General features: G+C 55.1%; 1 protein-coding gene and 1 pseudogene across 2 annotated transcripts; both read right to left on the bottom strand.

Moving 5' to 3' along the window:
- Positions 1-75: 75 nt before the first annotated feature.
- On the bottom strand, positions 76-17,570 carry LOC307093755 (immunoglobulin superfamily DCC subclass member 3-like; annotated as a pseudogene). The gene is made up of 4 exons: positions 17,504-17,570; positions 5,546-5,836; positions 4,927-5,088; positions 76-4,845 (listed from the first exon to the last, which is right to left on the bottom strand). The product of its transcript is annotated as an immunoglobulin superfamily DCC subclass member 3-like (transcript).
- SLC27A3 (solute carrier family 27 member 3) lies at positions 17,541-23,417 on the bottom strand. Its single transcript, XM_079761583.1, has 11 exons — positions 22,652-23,417; positions 22,136-22,345; positions 21,659-21,817; positions 21,087-21,211; positions 20,642-20,836; positions 20,445-20,535; positions 20,137-20,335; positions 19,826-19,923; positions 19,588-19,718; positions 17,853-19,273; positions 17,541-17,661 (listed from the first exon to the last, which is right to left on the bottom strand). Exons 1-10 carry the CDS (start codon positions 23,280-23,282, stop codon positions 19,097-19,099), a joined length of 2,016 nt encoding a protein of 671 aa, XP_079617709.1. The 5' UTR covers positions 23,283-23,417; the 3' UTR covers positions 17,541-17,661; positions 17,853-19,096.
- Between the last annotated feature and the right edge of the window lie 132 nt (positions 23,418-23,549).

Below are 23,549 nucleotides of genomic sequence, written 5' to 3'. Positions count from 1 at the left end.
GGGTGGGGAGCAGGGAGGTGGGATGGGGAATGGCCTTCTCTGAATGGGGTGGGTGGGAGGGGAACAAGACCCTTTTGCACAACCCTCTTTTAAGTTTCCTTTTTTTTTTTTTAACGCATTCTAATTTTCTGCATTGTGTTTGGGAATTAAAATGAAAAAAACTAAGACCAATAGAAACTGGGTTTCAAAAAGGCAAATACACTCCCATCTGTTTCAGATGCTGCTGAGCATTTCAGTAGTGACAGATTCAAATAATAAGCTAATTTTTGGAGAAAGGATTAAAAGAAAAAAAAACTTTGTAATATTTATCACTTGCAAGCTATGTTTAATAAAGAAAGGAATGGTTTCTAAACTTTCCTGTGGCTTGTGCTTTAGTCATGGTGGGCAGTTGGTGGGAGAATTTTAGGGGTAATTGGGAGATGGGCTCTGGGTTGTACTCCCTACAGTCATGGGGTACCTGTGGTTTGTACCCTCTCCAATTGTGATGATTACTTAAAGCCCTTACCTACGTCTGTATTCATATTCCCCTCCATCTTCATGTGGAGCCAATGTTCCAGAAGCTACTGACCCCACTTTAGTTACCTGATGACTTAAGGTCTAAAGGTACCTGGAAGGGGAGGTAGCATTTAATCCAAAGTCTGGGTCTCCATTCTGTCCAAGGTAGAGGTGTTTCCTAGCCCTCCTCAGCCCTTCCCTGCATACTGCTCTAGTCTCTAGTGACTGAATTCTTTGTAACATGCTGGTTTCTCCAGGTGGGGACCTTATACTAGCAGCTCACACTGCTCTTAGCGAACTGCAGAATCATTCCTTAATCTGTATGCACCATCCCCTAAAAAACCTAGAATGCTCTGTGTACCACTTTAATCAACCCACTTCCCCATGTTTTCCTTTCAATTCATTCATTCACCAGTCACCCAGAGTAAACAAATGCACACAGCTGGCCTGAACCAGTTAAAACTGCTGCAGAGCGCTGGCTGGTGTGCTCAGTGGTTAGAGCATGGCCCGCACACTGTAGGGTCTCTGGTTCCATTCCAGATCAAGGGCATATACCTGGGTTGCAGATTCGCTCCTGCCCTGGGTTGGGGTGGTGCAGGAGGCAACCAGTCAATGTGGCTCTCTCATATCTATGTTTCTCTCTCTCTTCCCCTCTTTCCCTCCCTTCCACTCTTTGAAAAAGCAACGGCAAAAACATCCTCAGGAGAGGATTAACAAAAAACAAACAAAAACTGCAGAAAGTCAGGCCATGTGACATCAGAACCAATTACCATGCCTAGAAAGGTGTGATAAACATGCTAACCATTGTTTACAAGCCATGACTCTTAGATTTAAATATGTAGGCTGTATTTGTAGATATGTGATATTTATTGTCAGTGAAATTACTACAGTGTTTTCTCCAACATATGGCCTGTTCACTAAAATTTGTTTAAAATATCGTATTTTCCAGCATATAAGACGACTTTTTAAAAAAATACATATATTTTATTGATTTTAGAGAGGAAGGAAGAGGGAGAGAGAGAGAGAAACATCAATGATGAGAGAGAATCATCGATTGGCTGCCTCCTGCATGCCCCTACTGGGGATCAAGCCCGCAACCCAGGCATGTGCCCTTGGCCGGAATCGAACCTGGGACCCTTCAGTCCGCAGGCCTACGCTCTATCCATTGAGCCAAACCAGCTAGGGCATAAGACGACTTTTTAACCCAGGAAAATCTTCTATACACCCAGTCGTCTTATACACCGGAAAATACGGTAACAATGAATTAATAACAAAAAATAATCTATTAATTTAATTTTAAGCAAATCTTGGGTTAAAAGCATTTAAAAATTAACAGGGTGCTAATTTTTACATATGACACACGGACATGAAATTTTGTCCGTTAAATCGAGGTCCACAAAAATCAAAGGTCTGTACACTATTTGGGTCTATACTGCATCTATTGTTTTAAGCCACTCACTCATCTTATTCGGTTATTTAACAAATCATCACTGGGGGTACCATGGCCAGAAGCTGAGAGTGTGGCTGTGACAGCAAAGGGATAATAAGCCTTTCTTTTCCTTTATCCTTTATCTTCTCTTTTTTTTTAACCTTTCTTTCCTTGTACTTGTCTCTGTGCCCTCCCATCCCACTCCCCTGCAGGTTTTCAAAATAATTCCTCACCCAGTCCTGTCGCAGCGGACCCCCAAACCACTGGATAGAAACAAAGCCAATACCTCAATCTGTTCCCTTCATTTTTGTTTTTTTCCCTTTGTATTTTATGAGACTTGGTAACCTATCTTTAACCCTTTCATATATGTCCTTTATCAAGAACTTTTCTTACAAAATGTTGTGCCTCGCCCTAGCCAGTTTTGCTCAGTGGATAGAGCATCAGCCCGCGGACTGAAAGGTCCTGGGTTCGATTCCAGTCAAGGGCACATGCCCAGGTTGGGGGCTTGATCCCCAGGGGGAGGGCGTGCAGGAGGCAGCTGATCAATGATTCTCTCATCATTGATGTTTCTATTTCTCCCTCTCCTTTCCTCTCTGATTAAAAAAAAATACATAGTAATAATAAATGTGCCAATATTTCATTCATTCATCCATCCATCCATCCATTCATTCATTCCTACTTGGGGCTAGACCCTCCTCGGTTTGCCTCTTTTATAAGCTCTAGTTCAGCCCTGAGCTGTCCTGAAATGTCCTGGCCTTGACCAAGGAGGCTGTGTTCTGCGTGGTCAGACTGTTCAGTGGGGTAGAACCTGGACCATATGACAACTTGTCTACCACTGGCTGAACCCCTCCTCATTCCCCGGCATTGTACTGTGAGCCCGCCCGCACACTTGTCTCACTTGATCCTCACTAAAGCCTGTGAGGCAACTGCTTTAATTTCTCCAGTTTGCAGATGAGAAAACCACGTGTCAGAGAGGTTGAGTAACGTGTCCAATGTCAGAGGGACTGGCAGAAATGGGACTCAAACCTGGGTCTTGGAGGTACTGGCCAGCTGACAGCATACCCCTCCTGCCACTGTTCGAACCTTGAGTCTGGGAAATCCCATCTCCCTGGTGCCTCCCATGGTAAGGCGCACCCCAGGGGAGTGCTTGAGGAGTGAATGGTCAGGGCGTTGGTCCCAGCTCCTGTCCCTGGAGAAGAGCCTGCACTGACCCCAGCTCCTTTCTCAACATTTAGGAAACCCTCGAACCCTCTGTTACTGGTTGATCCTCTGCTCCCAGCAGAGCCTGCTGCTCTTCTCATGTTCCTAAGACTCTGGCCATTCCTTCCCTGCCTCCATGGGCAGCAGGATGGAGGACCATGCCTGCCCAATACCCTGGCATTTGACCAGGAGCACTGAGTATCATGGAAGCCCTCCTGCCCCAGGAGGCTGATTGGGAATGAGAAGTGGGAGGCCATACCGGGACCCCCTCTGCTCTCAGGGAGGAGCCTCTGAGCCCCACTCTCCGCTTTCAGTTTATAAATTGGTTCCAGATTAGGCACACAACAGCTCCCTCCCTTCCCCTTTCAGTCTTCAGTCTCAGTTATACATCTTTTGGCCCTGGCTGGTGTTCCATTCCCGGTCAGGGTACATGCCCGGGTTTTGGGCTCCATCCCCAAAATGGATGGGGGCATTCCTCTCACTGTCTCTCTCTAAAATCAATAAAGACACATTTTTAAATAAAACTGAGACAGATGTATTATTTCTGGAAGGTCTCACAGTAACTTTTTTTTTTTTAAAGTTACACATTCTTTGATGAAATTTTGTCACTGCCAAGGCACTCTGGCGCTTTCCCAAGGTTCCTTGTTATTTCTACTATGGAGTCCCCTAGTGGACGGTTCAGGCACTACTCCCCTCAGCCACCTGCAGCTCCCCCTTCTGGCTGAGGGGTCCATCACACTGGCTCCTGCTTGGTACCAGCTCCTCAGAGGCTCTGCTGTGAGCCTCGCTTTGGGCATAAAACCCTCCCACCCCACGAGGCCTGTATTTGGGGTCACCCTGGGTATTTAATCTCAGTTACAAGCTATTGTTATCGGAACCCCAAGAAGGAAACATGCAAGCACACAGGTACAAACACAGGCACACCCTCACATGTATATAACATACACAAACACACACGGAACTGCACCCAGGTATCCACTCCCAGCCAAGACACAGGCTGACTCTGAGCCTGCATCCTCTCCTCTTCACGCCCCCCCCCCCCCCCCCAAATCCATCAAGGGTTCCCACTGCCTCTGGATCAAGTCCCAACTGCTTTCCACAGTGGGCCTGGCCTACATTGACTCTGTTACCCCGGACCGGCCACTCTCTTTTCACCCTTGTGCTTTTGCACAAGGAAATGTCAGGAATGCCACCCTCTCCACCTTCCTGACCTGGCTGCTCACTCAACCTCCCTGACCTCTCCACCTTCCTCACTCTTCAACCTTCCTGACCTCTCCACCTTCCTGACCTCACCTCTCCAACACCCAGCTTGGTAGAACTTACTCCTGAAGCCCCTGACCATCTCCAGCCCAAAGCTGGGTTAAAGGCCCCTAGCCTGGGTTCCTACAGCTCCTCCCTTTGTACTAGGACGTTCTGTCTGCCTACTGCTGCACCTCCGACACCCAGCAGTGCCTCACAGACCATAGGTGCTCCAAATGTCTGTCTCTACGAAGTATCTGTACCACCTACCACCACATCGGCCATACCTACTCCCAGTGGTGCCAGCTCCCATGCCCTCCTCTCTGCCTGGTGCCCACTCTGAGTCCCCTAGTCCTTGCTTACTACTCAGGGTCAGCTGGGCACCCTGGCCGTGCCGGGTATTGGCCACACAGCGGTAGGTGCCCACCTCAGCCTGGCGTACGCTGGTGATGTGGAGGATGCCACCAGGCAGCAGTGTGACCCTAAGGACGCAGAAGTCAGGGTCCATGGCTGTGCCCCGGCCCCCAGCCTGCCACCCCTCCACACTCCCGGCTGGTGCTCACCGGTGGTCAGCAGTGCTCAGGGCTGTGCCATTATGTTCCCGGGAAATGGAAGGTTTGGACACCCCCCGGATCAGGCACTGGAAACGGGCAACTCCACCCGCTCCACCTCCATGGACTCTGGATGTTGGTGGAAACGGGACAGACCAAGGGCACAGGGACCAGCTGAATGCCACAGAGCCGGACCTGGGCTTTGCCCCAGCAACTATGTTCCAGAGCCCTGGCCCCCACCTCTGAGCCCACATCAGTCACTCCTGCTGCCCACTTCACTACGCAGCCCTGCAATCTGGTGTCTGTGACTTTCATGGGCCATGAGCACTTTGCTTTCCTCCATAAAAAAAAAATTAAAAATTACAATTTACATTAGCATTGGTAAGAGACAAATATAACCCAGGCTGGGATCATTATTATGTATTATTATTTTTTCCTTATGGTTTTAAAGAAGTTAGAATTAAGACAGTTTTATGGGCTCCTGAAAGTAACCTGGGCTCTAGGCCCTGTGATTACTGTGTCTCATGGCTAAGTCGGCACTGCCCGGGGCCCACTCTGGGCAACTCTGTGCCCCATGAGTGTCCTCCGTGGGTGCCCTGTGCACTCACCCCACCCTAAGCAGCCTGGTCACTTGCCAGCTGTACCCAGGCCCACTGGCTCACCAGCTGCCCATAGCGATTCTGGGCCACGCAGTGTGCTCATGGGCCTGGGACAGGAGGCTCCGGTGGCCAGCCAGGGCGGCCAGATGCAGGGAGCCATCCGGCATCCGGGTGGCACCGCTGTCAGCCAAGGCCAGTCCATCCAGGAAATGGACACCGGCGGCTCACCCTCCACCTGACAGGGCAGCACCGGTGGGCGCTCCCACACAGCCACCACGTCTCCGGGCTCTGCACAAAGGCCAGCTCGGAGCCTACAGCACGGCCTGTGGGGACGAGGCCAGACGTGGCAGCCTCCTGTGCCCACCGCCTCCCTTCGGTTTTGATCCCCTTCCAGCCTGGGTGAGGGGTGAGACCTGGGGTCAGCCAGGGGGGAGCAGGGAGGGGAGCAGGGCGGGCACAATAGAGAGGTCAGGGGCCCAGGCATGGGCATTGTGCTCCCTAGGGGACAATGGGGTCGCCCTCTCCTTCCCCTGCCAGCCCATCTGTCTGTCTGCCCGCAGGGTCAGGTTCCCAGGACTCCTGACTCCCCCTGCCCGTCCCCGCCACCAGGACCCCAGCCTCTGAATAGGGAAGGGACACTTACACTCATTGGCAGACACACATTTGGACAAAAAATCCAACCTCACAGACCACCTTCTAGACACAGTTGTATCCCAGACACATTCACAGAGGACACACAGGTCGCACACTGATGCCCTACAGGCTCCAAGTCACAAATGTAAGAGCACAGGGCAACAGACCGATGCCGCAGGCCCAGGGATGCCTGAGCTGAGCTGTGAACCCACATGCAGACCCGCCAACCACGCACACCACGTATGATGCCTCTGCCCGCGAGGCTGAGCCAGGCTGCCCAGCAGGTGGGGGTGATGGGTGGGCCTTGGAGGGGCCAGCACCCACAGACCCAGGGCTCATCCAGCCTCAGTCCCTCAGGGACATCTGGGGAAACCTACTGGCCCCTGCTTTCCCAGGACCCAGCCTGACAGCTGCTCCTAACCCTCAGCATGACCCGGCTTCCTTCAGCTGGCGCAGCCTCACGCTGGAGCAGTCTTGGTTTCCCAGAGGCTGGACCTCCACATAGTTCTTACACGCACGCACGTGCATGCACACGCACAAGCACACGACTGTCCCCTCTCTGCACCCGGCAGGGCTTCTGCACCTCTGCTCCTACACTCCTGTCCCTCTCCCATTCTGCTCCCAACTCTCCCACCCCCAGGTCCCCTTATTCTCCCATCTACCTCTCCCATCTGGCCCCCCCTCATTCCTCCCCCATTGTCCTTTTCTTCCTTCTCCCCTCACACCCTGCAGCCCCATCCCTTTACCCCAGTCTTGGAGCAGCAGCAGCAGCAGCCCCAGCCCCATGTCCCCTCAGGCCCAGCCCCTCAGCCCGGGTTACTCCCCAAGAGCCTTGGTTTGCCTTCAGCCTGGGGGCCCCTGAGCTGTGGGCATTCCCCACCCCCGGGAGACACAGTGTGGGTGGGGGGCTCTGTCCTTATTTTGGGGAGCCCAGGATCAGGGAGGCGAAGGTCGAGGCCAGAGGCTGCTGTCCACTCTGTCCTCCCTGGAACTCAGTCTCTCTCTACTTTCAGTCTGAGCCCCTTCCCCACCCCCACCCACTATTCTCTCCTCCCAGGACCCAGCAGACACTGAGACAATTGGGGTGGGGAAAGGGGAGAGGGGGGGGCAGTGAGAGCAGGGAAAAGTTGGGGGTCAAACCCGCCCCTTTTCCAGCCTCCAGAATCCTTTCCCTGCCCATCAGACCCACCCCTTCCTCCCTCTCAAACTTTGATTGAGAATGAAGTGTTAAGGGGAGTTGGGGCATCTGTTCCCCTAAGCTCATCTCTGGGGATTCAGCTCCTGGACAGGGGTGGCTTGGAGTCTGATTTGGGGGTCCCAGAGGGGCGCAGAGCCCCAACCCTCCTAGGAGGGTTGCTGTCCCAGGTGCTGAGGCAGGGCCCAGCCTGGGGGAGCTCATTCCATTAGTTTGGTGGCCCTGGCAGGTCCTCACCATTCATAGTGTCACTTTACAAAGCTGTTCTCTCCATTCTTGTTGGGACAATGGATTGGGGCCTTCAGGGGCCGGAGGCCAGCAGGCGGGAGGTGGGAACCCAGCCTCCACTGCCCCATCCTACAGAGAAGAGGCCCAGACCCTCCCCTGGCCCCGCTGACCATCTAAAACATGCAAAAACGCCCTGGCCTGTGTGGCTCAGTTGGTTGGAACATCATCGTCCCGTGCACCCAAGGATTGCAGGTTCGATTCCCTAATCAGGTCACATACCCAGGTTGTGGGTTCAATCCTGGTCAGGGGCATACAGGAGGCGACTGTTTCTTTTTCTCCCTCCCTCCCTCTCCCTTCCTCTCTTTCAAAAAACCAATAAAAACGTATCCTCGGGTGATGATTAAAACATGCAAAAATGGGGCCCAAAAAGGCCCTAATTTTGAGCCTTGCTATTCTGTAGGAACCCCTCCCCAAATGGGAGTCCTCCAACAAGGAGAGCTGCTGGGAATGTGAGAGAGGAGGTATGGGGGAGGGTGGGAGAGGAGGAGGAGAAAAGCGGGGAGGAATCTGGTCCGTGTTCTGCCCTGAGGCCACAGGCAGCCAGGCTTCTGCCCCCAGAAGTCCAGCCAGTCTGACTCCTGACCCCCCCCTCTCCTGGACTCCTCCCCTCACCACGTCCCTCAGCTTCTTGTGTCTGGCTTTGCCCTGCACAGCTGAGGTGTGTCCCTGCCTCGTCGGCACAAGCTCTATCCTCAGTCTTCACCCCAACACGCTCAACCTTCTCCTTCCAGACCGGCAGTCCTGGGGTGTGCCTCCCGGTCCTGGGCCACCCCTAAAGGAGACTGCCTTGTGGGGAGAGCTTCCAGCCTCTCCCGGGCCGTCCTGACCCAGCCCTGCATCTCTCGGGGCCACCTTGCCTGGGGCAGCCTCCTGCGAAGGGACCGCAGGCCCTGTGGCCAGGGAGACAGGACCAAGTCACCTGTGAGCTATGCATCCTCTGTAGGCAGTTTTACCTCTCGGAGCCGCTTCATCTATAAAACGGGGTGGGTGTGCGACGGAGCAACTTTGCCCCGTGACTGGGAGGCCAGCATTAAGTAAGGGCTGAGGACAGAGCCTGCTCGCGCCTCCCCGCCCCCCCCCCCCCCCCCCGCGCCCCTTTTCCCGTCTGGTTTCCCTGCAATGGTGGAACTGCCCCTCACCAACACCTGCTGAGAAGATGCCTCCCTAGCTGCAGCACTTGCTTTGTCACCTCCGAATTCACACTCCAGAGTGACCCCCAGGGCATAAAACCAACGCAGAAGACCTGGATTCAAGTCAGGCTCTGTCACTAAGCAGCTATCTTGCCTCGCTCAGGCTGGTACCCCTCACCTCTGAGATTGCCCACCTGTGAAATGGGAAGAAGGAGGACCTGTCTCAGGTGTGAGGATCAGGTGAAATGCATGGCCCTTGAAGGGCCAAGCACCACCACGTGTCGCCCCCCCCCCCCCGCCCCCCCGCTTTTGAGAATTGGACTAAGATATTAATTCATACACGATAAGTCCACCTGTTTAAACTGTACAATTCAATGGTTTTAGTGTATTTACAGAGTTGCACAACCATCACCTTAATCTATTTTGGAACATTTTCATCACCCCCAAAAGAAACATCGTGCCCGTTAACCTTCACTCCTGGCTGCCTCCTGGCCAAGCAACCACTAATCTCTCTGTCTTGGCCTGTTTGCCTGCTCTGGGCATCTCATATGAATGCGGGCTTTTGTGCCTGGCTTCTTTCAAGTAGCATAATGTCTTCAAGGTTCATTCAGGTGGTGGCACGTATCAGTGCCTCATTCCTTTTTTAAAAAAAATCTTTTTATTGATTTCAGAGAGGAAGGGAGAGGGAGAGAGAAAATATCAATGATGTGAGAGAATCATCAATTGGCTGCCTCCTGCACGCCCCCCACTAGGGATCAAGCCCACAGTCCAGCCCTTGACCAGAATCAAACCTGGGACACACCAGTCCACAGGCTGATGCTCTATCCACTGAGCCAAACTGGCCAGGGCAGTGCAGCATTCCTTTTTGTGGCCTAATACTATCCCACTGCATGGCTGTGCCCGTGTGCTGATCCAGGACGAGGGACAGTGGGGTTGTTGCCCTCTCTCACGATGATGAAGCATGGTGCTATCCACGTTGGTGTACAGGTTTTTGTGTGGAGGTGTGTTTTCAGTTCTCTCGGGTATATTAGGCATGGAATTGCTGGGTCATATAGTAACTGTGCGTTTTGAGGAACTGCTAAGCTGTTTTCCAAAGGGGTTGCAGCAGTTTCCGTTCTAAGCACTTCTTTTTATAACCCTCGAGCTGGAAGTTAACTTCTTACTGCTCCCAGGCCCTTCTGAGAATCTGATGGAAGCTTCCTCCCACCCCACCAAGGAGAGTGCTCAGTTCCCAGGAACGTCTGCATACGCCCCCGAACCCCAGGTTGGGAAGTGCTGTCCCCGGGATGGAGTCCCCTATCGCCTTAATGCTCAGGAAGTGCTGGCTGGATTGACTCCCTGCGACCGGCCCTCTTTCCTGCCCCCACCCCCAGCCCTGAACAGCCCCAGGCTTTTCTGGAATAAGTTCCCGGAAGGTCTCCCTGGCAGCGGAAGCCCTTGGAGCACACGGCACACGGGGACCAGCGGCCCGGGGACCGTGTCTCTGTTGTCTCTCCCCACTGCTCTTCTCTCAACCGAACCCGGACCTAGCTCTCTCCCCAAACCCTCTTTTTCCCTGCCTCCATCTTTCTCTATCTCCCCCTCTGTGACAGGCAGAAAATGGCCCCTGAAGATTCCATGTCCTAATCCCTGGAACCTCTGACCATGATAGGGTACCTGGCAAGGGGTGAGGTTGCAGGGGGAGTTAGTCAATCAGCTGACCTTCAGGAGAGCATCCCGGGTCACCAGGTGAGCCCGATGTAATCCCAAGGGTCCTTAAACGTGGAAGAAGCTGGCAGACGTCAGAAAGGTCAGAGTGATGTAATGGGAGAGGGACCAAACCTGACGCTGCTGACTCTGAACGTGAAGGAAGCAGAGCCCCAAAGAGTGGGGGTGACCTCTAGAGACTGGGAAAGGCAAGGAAGGGTTCTCCTCCCCCGGAGCTTCCAGAAAGGGCCAGGCCTGTCTGCACCTGGATGCTCGCCCAGACACCGTGCCTGAAGTCCAACCACAGAGCCATGGCGAACGCCTCTGTGCCGCGGGAAGCCATTACGTGTGTGGTCAGTGGTGACAGCAGCAAATAGAAAGCGCTGCACAATTCCCGTCTTTTCTGTCTTCGACGTTGTCACTGCGTGACGTTTCATTTCACATCTCCTCGTTGGGGTCCTGTGTCTCCTCCACTGGAGTGGGACTTCTCTGCGGGCAGGGGCTTGCATTTTCCCGGTTGTGTGCCCAAAGCCCTGAGCACAGGCCAAAAGGTCGTCGGTAAGGATTCCCGGGTCAGGGGTCAGGGCACAGGCCTGGGTTCCAGGCTCCACCCCCAGTGGGGGGCGTGCAGGAGGCAGCCAATCAAGGCTTCTTTCTCACATAGATATTTCTCTCTCCCGCCCTTCCCCTCTCTCTCTCTCTCTCTCTCAAGTCAATTTAAAGGACAAAAGAACTTTCCTTCATCAACTAGAACACCTTGATAACCCTGAAATACAATTCACACAGAAGCAATGCTCAATTCTTTCTTCGGACTGCTAATACACATAAAGCAGCTGGTGCTCTATGGAAGCAGTTTTTCTCCGTCTCCCTTTATCCTCACATCCCCTTTAGTATCACTCTGAACTGCTACATGTTGTATAGTCAATGTTTCAAGTGCATTCATTATTCTTTTCTTTAAATGTGTTGTTATTGATTTTTTTTTTCTTTTTAGAGAGAGGGATACAGAGATAAAAACATCATCGATGAGCCTCCTGCACGCCCCCTACTGGGGATCAAGTTAGAAACCCAGGCATGTGCCCCATCTGGGAATCAACCAGTGAGTGACCTCTTGGTTCCTGGGTCAACACTCAACCACTGAGCAGGCAGGGCTCATTAATCTTTCTGACATTCAGATTGCCCTATTTTATCATTATTATTATTATTATTATTATTATTATTATTATTATTATTTTCTTTTAAAATCCTCACCTGAGGACATGCTGTTATTGATTTTTTTTTTTAATTTTATCTTTATTGTTGAAAGTATTACAGGGTATGTGCCCTAACTGGGAATTGAACTCACCACTCCTTCTTGTACAGGATGACCCTCCAACCAATTGAGACACGCCGGCCAGGGCTGGATTGCCCTATTTTAGGCAGTGGGAGCTCTGTGTCCTTTTGCTGTTGTCCAGTTCTTTGATGTTTTTGCTTTCTGGCACAAGATGCCTCAAGGATCATCCTGTTTCCTGTCCCCAGTCTGGAATCGGCCCTTCCTCCAGGGTGCTGGGCACCAGGAGATCGCATTGCTGTGGGAGTGTTCACTGCTTCAAGGCATTTTCAGTGAAAGACAAAATTTTTACTTTACTAACTTTATTTTTTTAATATATTTTTATTGATTTCAGAGAGGAAGAGACAGCAACATCAATGATGAAAGAGAGTCATTGATTGGCTGCCTCCTGCACGCCCCCTTCTGGGGATTGAGCCTGCAAACCAGGCATGTGCCCTTGACCGGAATCAAACCGGGACCCTTCAGTCCGCAGGCTGGTACTCTATCCACTGAGCTAAACCAGCAAGGGCTCTAATTTTATTTTATATGAAACCTTTTGTTCTCTTGCTCTGGAAACAGTGACTCCTAATATGTGTGTTAATATACATAAAATAGTTTCAAATAATAACACCACTACTACTAACAAGCACATTCCCAATAAAATGTAACATATCTATTTGTCCTTAGGGAAAAACTAACTCTTGCAATATTCTCCCTGCACAAAAAATAGATAAACTGTACTTCATAAAAATTTAAAATCTTTTGTCTTTCAAAGGATACTATCAAGTAAATGAAAACCCACAGAATGAGAGAAAATATTTGCAAACTATGTATCTGATAGGGAACTTGAGTTCAGAGTACATTAAAAACAACAACAACCCTCTCCCAACTCAACAGTAAAAAGGCAAACAGCCCAATTTTAAAAAAAACACACACAACAAAACAAGGAAAGCCCTGGCTGGGGTGTCCAGTGGTTAGAGCAGTGGTCGGCAAACTGCGGCTTGCGAGCCACATGCGGCTTGCCGCTCTGTTGACTAATAAGTTTGCCGACCACTGATCTCGATTCCATTAATTACAGGCTGTTGTTGTTCCTTGTGATTAAGCCCCTTGCATCAGACCATGCAGTGAAGGGTCTCGGGTTCAATTCCTGGTCAAGGGCAGGTACCTGGGTTGCAGGTTTGATCCCAGCTGGGTTGGGGCATGTGAGGGAGGCAATCAATCAATGTGTTTCTCTCACATTGATGTTTACTCTCTCCCTCCTTCCCTTCCACTCTCTCTAAAAATCAATGGGGAAAAATATATCCTTGGGTAAGGATTAACAACAAACAAACAAAAAACAAGGAAATAATTACAATGGACATTTCTCCAAAGAAAATATACAAATGGCCAGTAAGCACATGAAAAGATGTTCAACATCACTAGCCATCAGGGAAATGCGAACCAAAACCACAATGAGATACATCACACCCACTAGGATTAATAGTCAAAAGACAAATAATAATAAGTGTTAGTGAGGAGGCAGAAAACTTGGAACTCAGACTTTGCTGGTGGGAATGTAAAATCATGCAGCCACTGTGGGAAATAGCTTGGCAGTTCCTCACACAGTTAAACCAGTCTCTATAAGACCCAACAATTCCATGTCTAGCTGGATACCCAAGAGAACTAAAAATACATGTCCACACAACAACTTGTACATGAACTTTTACAGCGGTATTATTCAAATAGCCCCGTTTCCATCAACTGATAAACTGTGGCATGTACAGCCAATAGGATATTATGCGGCCGTAAGAAGGAATGAAGTACTGACATAGCCCGTGGAGGTCCTGGGTGTGTCTCTTGCTTCAACAGTGTTTGGACGGAACAGACCCAAAGACGCCCCTTCTTCCAGCCTCCAGCCACCGTCTTTCCAGTCACCGCCTTCGGCACCACCTGAGACCAGCCAACACACCTTAGCCCCTTATTTCTGAACAACACACCTGTTGCTCCTTATTACCGAACAACACACCTGTTGCTCCTATTGCTGAACAACACACCTTAACTCCTACTGCCAAACAACCATGAGCCCCCAAATTCGTCAGAAATATTCCACCGAGCTGGAGGCTGCGTCCACCGCCTGGCCAGCCTGCATCTGCGGGCGCCCACACCTACCTCTGGACCATGTGGCTCTGGAGGGCGGGGGCCGCTTCTTCCTCGAGTTGGCGGAGAAGCACGAGGGCGCTGAGCGGCTCTTCAAGATGCAAACCCAGCGCGGTGGCCGCCTTCTCCTCCAGGAGGAGCGGAAGCCTCCCGAGATGAGTGGGCACAACTCAGGGCGCCATGCCAGCCGCCTGGCCTGGGAGAGGAGCCTGACCCGGGCCCTCCTGGGCCTGCAGGCCCTGGTTCTGCCCGCAGACCCTCAGCTCTGACTCCTGGAGAACCACTTCCGGGTGAGGGGTGAAACTCATCAAGAAGATGGGCCACACCTGCCTGCCCTCCGCAGGCTGCGGCCCCAGGCTGGGCGGGGCGAGTGTCTTCCAAAGGCTCCCCCTCAAGCACAACTAGGAGCCCCTGGAGCCCGGAGGCCTTTGAGGGGCCCCTCTGCACCCCTGGTGTCTGGCTTTTGCCTGAGCCTCTCCCCGAAACCCCAGCCATTCTTTAACCACCCTGAAGCCCTCTCCCATGCATTGGACCAAATGGAACAATAAAGCTTTTTGCAGCAAAAATAAAAAGGGATGAAGTACTGATACATGCTGCAATGGGGATTAACCTCGAAAACTGGTTAAGTGAAAGTCACTATACACAGTTCACATATTATATGATTCCATTCGTAGGAAATACCCAGAATAAATAAATCCATAGAGACACAATATCGATTGGTGGTTGCCAGGGGTTTAGGGGGAGGGGAACTGGAGAGTGACTATGGGTAGGGGTTTCTTTTTATTTTTTAAATATATTTTTTATTTATTCAGAGAGGAAAAGAGAGGGAGAAAGAGAAACATCAATGATGAGAGAGAATCATTGATCGGCTGCCTACAGCACGCCCCACACTGGGGATTGTGCTCGCAACACGAGCATATGCCCTGACCGGGAATTCGAACCATGACCTCCTGGCTCATAGGTAGCCACTCAACCACTGAGCCACGCAGGCTGAGCTAGAGGTTTCTTTGGGGGGGGGGGGGGTGGGCTGGGTGATGAAAGTGTTCTAGCCCTAGCTGATTCGCTCAGTGGATAGGGCGTCGGCCTGCAGACTGAATTTGATTGGGTTGTGGGTTCGATTCCAGTCAAGGGCACGTGCCCGATTGATTGCAGGTTCGATCCCCAGTAGGGGGCATGCCGGAGGCAGCCGATAAATGATTCTCACTATTGGTGTTTCTATCCCTCTCCCTTACTCTCTGAAATCAATAAAAAAATATATATTTTTAAAATGTTCTAAATTAGGTAGTGGCCATGGTTGCACAAATTTATGCATGCATTAAAACCCAAGCTTACATTTTTAAAGAGCGAATTTTATTTTACGGAATGTGAATTCCATCTCAGCTAACTGCTCCCGCAGCTGCCCCCTAGAGGCCCACAGAGAACTCCAGGGACTCGGGCCCCGCCCCCCCCCCCCCCCCCCGCTTTTCTTTTACTTTTAGCGAGAGCGTGGGCCCCCCACCCCCCACCCCCCCGCGCCCCAGTGCGCAGGCGCCCTTCTGGGTCGGAAGACGCGGAGGCCGATCCGGCGCCGGGAGGGGGCTCCTCCCAGCCCCCCGGGGCCGCCCCGCCTTCTTCACGCGGGGACGTGGCCGCTCCGGGCGGGCGGTCCCGGGCAACGAGCCGGGCTGCCCGCGGGGGAATGCCCTTCCCACCCTGCGGTCTCCGGGAGCTTTCCGCCTGGTCCGCCGGGCCGCACGGTCGGCAGGTCCCGCTCTGCGGGCCGCGGGCCGCCGCCGCTCAGCTCTGCGCTTGCAGCACCGAAGCCCGCACAGAGCACAGGGAAGGCGTGGCCGTGGCCGGTCCCCGGGAAACTGCTTACAAACACGGACACCGGCATTCCGTATCATTTTTACACGCCAGGAAATAGCCTTTGGAGTTCCGTAACCCTGAGAAAACATGAAGCCATTCCTAGCCCGCTGGCTGAAACAGAACAGAACTAACAGGAACGTTCCTCGGACGCCAGTCCCCCTTTTCTGGCTCCTCTGGTGGTGGAGGGGGGTCCCCTGGGGGCCCGCAGGCACAGCGCTGAGGACGTGGCCATGGCCTGAGGGGCGCAGGCAAGTTCTCCGGTCCCACCACCCTCCACACCAGCATCCCAGACCGGATGGCCAGCTTCCCAGAGAGGGACCTGACCACCTGAGGACCAACTTACTCTCCCTTTGCAAACTATCTCATAATCCCACTTTATTTTACTTCAACGTGCGCGGTTTGCTGTTGTGTGTTTTAGCAGGAAAAGCTATATTTTAAATTTTACTTTAATTTTTATTAAATTTTATTCATTATTTTAAAATATTTTTATTGATTTCAGAGAGGAAGGAAGAGGGAGAGGGATAGAAACATCGATGATGAGAGAGAGTCATTGATGGGCTGCCTCCTGCACGCCCCACACTGGGGACCGAGTGGCAACCCAGGCATGTGGCCTGACCAGCAATCAAACCCTGATCTCCGGGTTTATAGGTCGACGCTCAACCACTGAGCCACACCAGCTGGGCTATTTATTTTTTTAAATAATTCTTTATTGTTGAAGGCATTACATATGTTCCCTTTTTCCCCCATTGGCCCCCTCCAGCCCGCCCCGCCCCCCACCCCAGGCCCTCACTGCCCCATTATCGGTGGCCATGGGCCATGTGTATTTTATTTTTAATTGTGGTAAACGAAAAACCTAATTCTTTTGGATCAAAAGTGTGCCCCCCTGCCCTGGCCGCTGTGGCTCAGTTGATTGAGTGTTGTCCTTTGCACCAAAAGGTGGCTGGTGTGATTCCCCGTCAGGATACATACCCAGGTTTTGGGTTCAATCCCAGGTTGAGGTGCTTACAGGAGGCAACTGGTCAATGTTTCTCTCTCTCTCTCTCTCTCTCTCTCTCTCTCTCCCTTCATCCCTCCCTATTCCTCTAAAAAAAGTAATAAAAAATGTGCCTTCTTGCAGCTCTCAATTTCTACCACTAACTACAGCCTCTGTGACAAAGCTGGGGCAGAGCAGCTCGGTGGTGAGGACAGAATGCCCACCCGTCACCTGGCTCCGCCCATTGGAACAGACCGCCCTCCTCCCAGCTGTCCTTGCTCAAGAGCGGGAGACAGATAGGTACAAGTGACATGTTACATCCGGTATTTATGGGTTTTGAGAGTGAGGTGCCAGGAGACTTAGGCCAGTGTTGTTCAGTAGAAATACAACATGGTTCATATGTTATTCTAAAACAGGCGTCCTCAAACTACGGCCCGCAGGCCACATGCGGGTGTTTTTGCCGTTTTGTTTTTTTACTTCAAAATAAGATATGTGCAGTGCGCATAGGAATTTGTTCATAGTTTTTTTTAAACTATAGTCCGGCCCTCCAACGGTCTGAGGGACAGTGAACTGGCCCCCTGTTTAAAAAGTTTGAGGACCCCTGTTCTAAAATTTCTAGTAACCACGTTTACAAAGTAAAATAAACAAGTGAAATTCATTTTAATATATGTTATTTAACTCAATACATCCGAAACAGGATTCCAACATGTCGGCAATATAAAAGAATTATGGAAGAAATCTTTCAATTCTCTTTTTGGTGGTAAGTCTGAAGCCCAGTGTGCAGTTTGCACTTACAGCACATGGCGCTCGGACTGGCCACGTTGTGAGTCCCTGCCAGGAGCGTGTGGCTGGCAGCTGCCATATTGGACGGTGCAGATGTAGACGGACTGAAACAGGGCTGGTGGGGAGAACTTGGTGGAGATGCCACGAGGGAGAGGGCTGCCGGCTGAGTCCTGGGGAACATGAGCTGAGTTAAGGTTGTGAGGGGGCAGCTGCGCGATGTGCCCTTGCCAGCCAAGTGAAGCAGCTACATCGGGGTTGGACGCCCCCCCCCGTCCCCCCCACCCCCAGGCAGGCAGACGAGAGAGGTGAGCAGAACAAGCAGAAGGACTTCCACTGGTCAGTGTGGGAAGATTGCACTTACACCCCAGCGTGCGTCTCCTCTAGCCGGTTGGTGACACTGGATTGGGTTTGTTGGTGGAGAGCGGGGCAGCGGGTTTTGGAAGGGGGGGGCGGGGGTTAGCCAGGGGGCCCCCAGCTTGGTGGCAGGTCCTTCCTCTGGACGCTCATGTTGGGGAGAGGGGCTGGAAGGGGAAAGACGACCCACGGGAAAGTAGCAGGAAAGGTCAAGGACCCACAGCTGAAAACAGAGGAGACTTTAGTTCTAGTTCCGTGGTCGGCAAACTGCAGCTCGCGAGCCACATGCGGCTCTCTGGCCCCTTGAGTGTGGCTCTTCCACGAAGAAGTGGCGTTAGGAGAAGTTTAAGTTTAAAAAATGTGGCTCTCAAAAGAAATTTCCATCGTTGTCCTGTTGATATTTGGCTCTGTTGGCTAATGAGTTTGCCGACCACTGGTCTAGGAGAAGCAGGAGTTTCATCATTTCAAGCTTTTAAATGACTGACACCTCCTTCGGGGCCTTCGTCCCTTGATTCCTCCATTCCTCCTGCTGCCACAGGCACACCCGCACTCCGAGCCCTGCTCCAAGCAGGGTCTTCAAACTCCCAGAGCCTGTGGGGTCCCTGCCCAGCCTGCCCCTTAAGGGAACGTATGACCAAGATTAGGTAAAACTGGGAACATCTGAGCTGGGGAGGCTGTGTGACCCTCTCTTTCCTCCTCGCTGACTGGCTGTGAGGGGAGCTGGACGCCTGGAGTACCCTTTCCCCCCAAATCAAACCTTTGTTTTGCCTGGTGGAGGCTCGGCCCCCGGCCCCGCCCCCTCTGCTCTGTGGAGACAGCGTGGGGCAGTGTTTCTGACCATCTCTGCCCCGGTCAACCCTGGGGGCCTGCAGCTCCGGGGGGGTGGGGGTGGGGGGGCGGACAGCGGGGCCCTGAACTCAGGGAGTGAGATTGGACCAGACACCAGGATCACAGAGACATCCGTCACCAGGGTTCTCCCAGAACAGGATCGTCTGGGGTCCCCTGAGAGGGAAAGTCCCGAGGCCGCAGGAATTCAGGGCAGGAGGCCGGGCGCTGTGCCGGGAGCGAACACCCAGGGGAGCAGCAGTGCCACAGCCAAGAGGGAAGACGGACTGGACACGAGAAGGACGGCCGGACTGGCTCTGGGCGCGTTTATTACAAAATAATGATTACAAACCTGGATAGAAAAGATCCCCACCGCCCCTGCAATGCCCCGCCCACAGGCCCCTCTCAGCTGGGCATGGAGGGCGCTCAGATTCGCAGGTCCCCCGCCAGGAGGGCTCTGTACCGGGCGGGTGTGAGGGGCAGGTAGGCGCCCCCCGCTTGGTCCAGAACGTAGAGCGGGTCGGGCAGGGCGCTCGGGTCGAAGCCCTCCTTGGCCATCCGAACCTTTTGCTGCTTGAAGGTCTCCGTGGTGGCCAGAGACTCCTGGGAAGGGGGCGTCACAGGGAGTTGAAGGGAGGGGTACGCTGCCCAGGTGGCTCAGGTGAGTTGCCTGGATTTTATTAGGGGGCAGGTCTGGGCAAAGGGGGTAATGAGGGTGGGGTTTAGGGGAGGAGGTGACAGGGAAGGGAAGGAGCTGAGTCCAGATATGCAGGGGTGAGGAGCATGTCTGGGAGGAGCTGCTCTTTCTCTTCAGGGTGTGTTATGGGGTGTCCCTTTGCGGGGTCTGGGAGCCACCGACTGCCCGCATAGATGGGGTGCACACGTGGGGCGAGAGGCGCAGCAGGAGTGGTGGTTACCTGGAGCCTGAGGAACCGGGGCCAGGCGTAAGGCGGCAAGTGCTCAGAAACATGGGCGTAGAGCTGCACAAGGTCCAGCGAGTGGGGGGGACGCAGAACCAGGGCCGCCATTCCAGCCCGGCCTTCGTGCCCTGGGGATTCGGGGGCAAGGCTTAGCCTCACGTGAGGTTCCCGGTGCCCAGGTTATACCGACGCAGGGAGGGGGGCCAGGTGCCCCCCAACTCCCAGGCTGGGGCACCTGGCACGGTGACTCCGTAGACGTTCACCTCCTGGAGAAAATCCAGGGCCTCCAAGGCCTCCGCCACCTCCGTGGTGGCCACGTTCTCGCCCTTCCACCTGCCAGAGAGCAGAGTCAAAGAGGCGGTGGGAGCCAGGGCCCTAAGGGCTGGGGGGGGAGAATGTCAGAGAGGGGGTCAGGGTGCCAGAGGTCGGAGCGGAGAGGTGAGATGCGGAGCTGGGTTGGGGTGGGGGGTTACGGAGCTGAGGCGGAGGGGGCCCGGGCCACAGAGGTCAGACGCCTGGACGGAGCCAGGAGGCGGGGACAGGTACCTGAAGGTGTCTCCGGTGCGATCATGGAAGCGAAGAAAGCCTTGGCCATCGCAGACCAACAGGTCCCCGGTGTTGAAGAAAACGTCCCCCGGCCGGAAGACATCCTTGAGCAGCTTCCCCTGGGCCAGCTCCGGCTTCCCAGCGTAGCCCAGGAACGGAGACTGCTGGCTCACTGGGGCCACCAGCAGCCCCGGCTCACCTGGCCGAGGAGCTGGGGTCAGGGGTGACCGCCTGCCTCCCACCCGTTCTTCAAGGCCCATCGGCCCTCGCCAGCTTCACCACCCCGCCCACCCCACCTGAGCACAGACCTGCAGATGTGGCCACACAGTGCCCCCGGGTGTCCCGAAATGGCTCCCCTGTGGTGACATCATAGCGAATCAAAGAGAAGGGGAAGACATGCTGGGGAGGGGAGCCCCAGGCACTGGGTCATTTCAGGTGCATGAACGCCCTCCCCGCCAACCCCCTGCTGCCCCACGGGGCCTCCCGCTTCCTGCCTCCCCCTCACCTTGTAAAGCCAGGAAGCCCGGCCCACAGCACCCCGCTGTCCGGTGTAGTTGAAAGTGGCCACGTTGCCCTCCGTCAGTCCGTACGTCTCCAGCACCTGCAGGGGCCCGAAGCGCCGCACAAAACGCTCCCAGGTGTCTGGGCGCAGCCCACTGCCCACGGCCAGCCGGACCTTATGTCCGTGTTCTGCCTGGTTCTGAGAAGAGCGCCAAGAGGGGCAGGAGCGTTCACACCAAGATGCCAGCTCCCAAAGTGAAGTCCCGTTAGTCATTCCCCAGAAATCCTTCCCCTGGGATGCTCCGAGTCCCTCCACATCAGACGTCCCATCATGCCAGGCTTCCTCCTCTGCCCTCTCCCTCCGACCCCCAGACACCTGTCCCCGTGTCTCCTGGCAGCTGCCCAGCTCCCCGCCTTGGCGGCTCCCCCCGGCACCTGAGCCCACGCACCGGGGGCTGGTTGACAAGATATCGGCACAGTTCCCCGATGTACTGGAACACCGTCACCCCGTGCTTCTGGCAGTCCTCCCAGAACTGACCAGCTGAGAACTTGGACTTCAGTACCACGGTGGCCCCTGCCAGGCGTGGGGAGGAAGGGGCGGGAGGGAAGAGGTAGATTAGGGGCTGTAGGGGGAGCCCTGCCCGCTTCGTCCCAGGAGCATTCTCACTTGTGGGCCGGCCAAGCTGGCCCTCTTCCCCTTTCCACCTGTGCCCCAGAGGGTATGCCCTTTGCTCTCCCCATCCGGGTACCCTGCCCCAAGTCCCACCCCTCTTCTCCATTTGCCTCCTCCCGGCTGACACTCCCAGCCCCTGGCCCCTGGAATGCGGAGTTCTGTGAGCACAGGGCCCCCCAGACTGCTCAGCCTGCAGGTCTGTGCAGGTGACATTTCCCCCCTACATTCTCCTCCTTCCCGCTCCCATCCTCTCCCTGAAGGACTGGGGCCCCTCAGGTGAGCACCGCAGCAGGTGCTTCCTACATGTGAGCTAGAGGACTGCCTGGGGGCGGGGTAGGGGAGACTGACCAATGCCCAAGCAGCCCACGATGCCCAACAGGGAGCCGGACATGTGGTAGAGCGGGAGGGCCAGGTAGATCACATCCTCCTGGTGGGCACCACACAGCTGGTAGAAGCCCTGGCACTGCAGGACCTTCAGGTGGCTGATCCGAGCAGCCTTGGGGAGGCCTGGGGGGAGACCAGGGGAAGGGGCTCAGCGCCAAGCCCTGCCTCCCTCGGTGGGTTTCCCACAGAAAGAGGCACAGAGGCAAAACCAAAGCTGAGAAGGGGGGCCAGGCTGGCTTGGAAGTGTGGGAAGATCAGGGAGGTGGAGAAACGACCAGGAAAGAGAGGGTTGGTGAGAGAGGACATGGCCGCTGGGGTCTCCCTCTCCTCTGGGGGGTTGGGAGGGGTGGCCTGGGAGCTGAGAGGCCCCAGTTCCTGCCCCCGGACCCTTGTCTTCCTCTGCCTCAGTTTCTGGGAGTGAGCATGGTGACCGGCTCTCACCGGTAGTACCCGAGGTGAAGATGTACAGGCACGTGTCCATCATGCTCTGGGGGGCAGATAAGTGTCCGGGCACAGGTGCGTCCCCTTCAGCGGAGGCCTCAGCCAGCAAATCGCGAATCCCAGCGGAATGGGCTCCGGGGCCTGCAGCCCACAGGTGGAGCCCCATGGCTCTCAGGGCCGGCAGGTCAGGCTCCAGGGACTCCAGGAACTCTGGATGCGGTAGGAGAGCACAGCTCCGCGCCTCTCCCCCCCGCCACCCGGAAGCCTTTCCCACCCCCGAGCTTATGTGCGTCGCCACTCTCTGCCCTTCCCCCGCCCCGCACTGCTCTCGGGTGAGAGTAGAGCATGGACGTCCATCCCGGGCTTGACCCAGCTCCATCCCTTCGCAAATCCACAGACCAATCTCCACCCGTTGGGAACCCCGGGAAAGTTCTTGGGTACCTTCCGAGCCCATCCCTTCTGCCCCCGACACGCCCCTTCCCTGCGGGCCCCGCCCCGCGGGCGCTCCCGCCTTACCTGGCGCCAGCACCAGAGCGCTCGCGCCGCAGCTGCGGAGGCAGTGCAGCAGGGGTCCCCGGCGCAGGGCGGTGGGCACAAAGGCCGTGCGCAGGCCGGCCTTGGCCAGCCCGAACCAGAGCCACAAGAACTCCGGGCAGGCTGGGAGGAGCAGCGCCACGGTGGCCCCAGGTGCCAGAGGTGCCGCGCCATCCCCTTCCCTCGCAGCCCGCGCCTCACGGCTTCCGGCCGCCCCCTCGCCTTCCCGGGCGCCCCCCACAGCGCCGCCGCCGCCGCTGCTGCCGCCGCCGGGGCCCTCTGCCCAGCCCCGCGCGCGCAAGAAGGCGCGCGCCGCCTGGTTGCTCCGGCGCTCGGCCTCCGCGTAGCTGAAGCGCCGCGGGCCGTGGATGAGGAAGGTGTGCGCCGGCCGCTGGCGAGCCAGCTGTGCGAGGCGCCAGGCCAGGCTGCAGCCTCCCTCGGGACTCTGCGGGTCGCCTGCGGCCGCGGCCAGGGCGCGTGCTCGGAGCGCGCGTTTGCATCGCAGGGCGCGTACCGCGAAGGCCAAGTCTGCCGCCAGCCAGCGCCACTGTGGCCAGAAGTGCAGCAGCAGCGGCAGCAGCAGCAGCAGGGGCAGCAGCAGGAGAGCAGCCATCGCGCCCTCTTCCTCGGCTCGGCGCTGGCTGGCACCGGCCGCTCGCTTCTGGCTGCTGGTGCCTGGTACTTGCTTCCGAGAAACTGGGGCCTCACTTTCTGGCTCTGAGACCGCTCCTTCCCCGGAGCGCGCGTGCGCTGGCACACGCCCCTTCCCCCAGGAGGAGAGCAGGGGCGGAGGTGGGGGCCGGCCCCCGCATTCCCGGCCTCCCCACCCCTACGCTCCGCCCTGGGCTCGCTCCTTCCAGGCTACTCGCCTGCACCTCAC

Source organism: Cnephaeus nilssonii (assembly GCF_951640355.1).
Source record: "Cnephaeus nilssonii genome assembly, chromosome: 21".
NCBI classification, from domain to species: Eukaryota; Metazoa; Chordata; class Mammalia; order Chiroptera; family Vespertilionidae; genus Cnephaeus; species Cnephaeus nilssonii.
The sequence above is the reverse complement of the archived record's forward strand: the minus strand, read 5'-3'. Positions and strand labels throughout refer to the sequence as shown.

Bases quoted from the DNA above. Each gene is read 5' to 3' on its own strand.
- SLC27A3 (XM_079761583.1), bottom strand. From the start codon at position 23,282: ATGGCTGCTCTCCTGCTGCTGCCCCTGCTGCTGCTGCTGCCGCTGCTG. The intron at 22,346-22,651 runs GTAAGGCGGGAG...TACCGCATCCAG, and splicing joins CGCTCTGGTGCTGGCGCCAG to AGTTCCTGGAGTCCCTGGAG. The intron at 19,274-19,587 runs GTAACCACCACT...CCCCCTTCCCAG, and splicing joins CCCGGTTCCTCAGGCTCCAG to GAGTCTCTGGCCACCACGGA.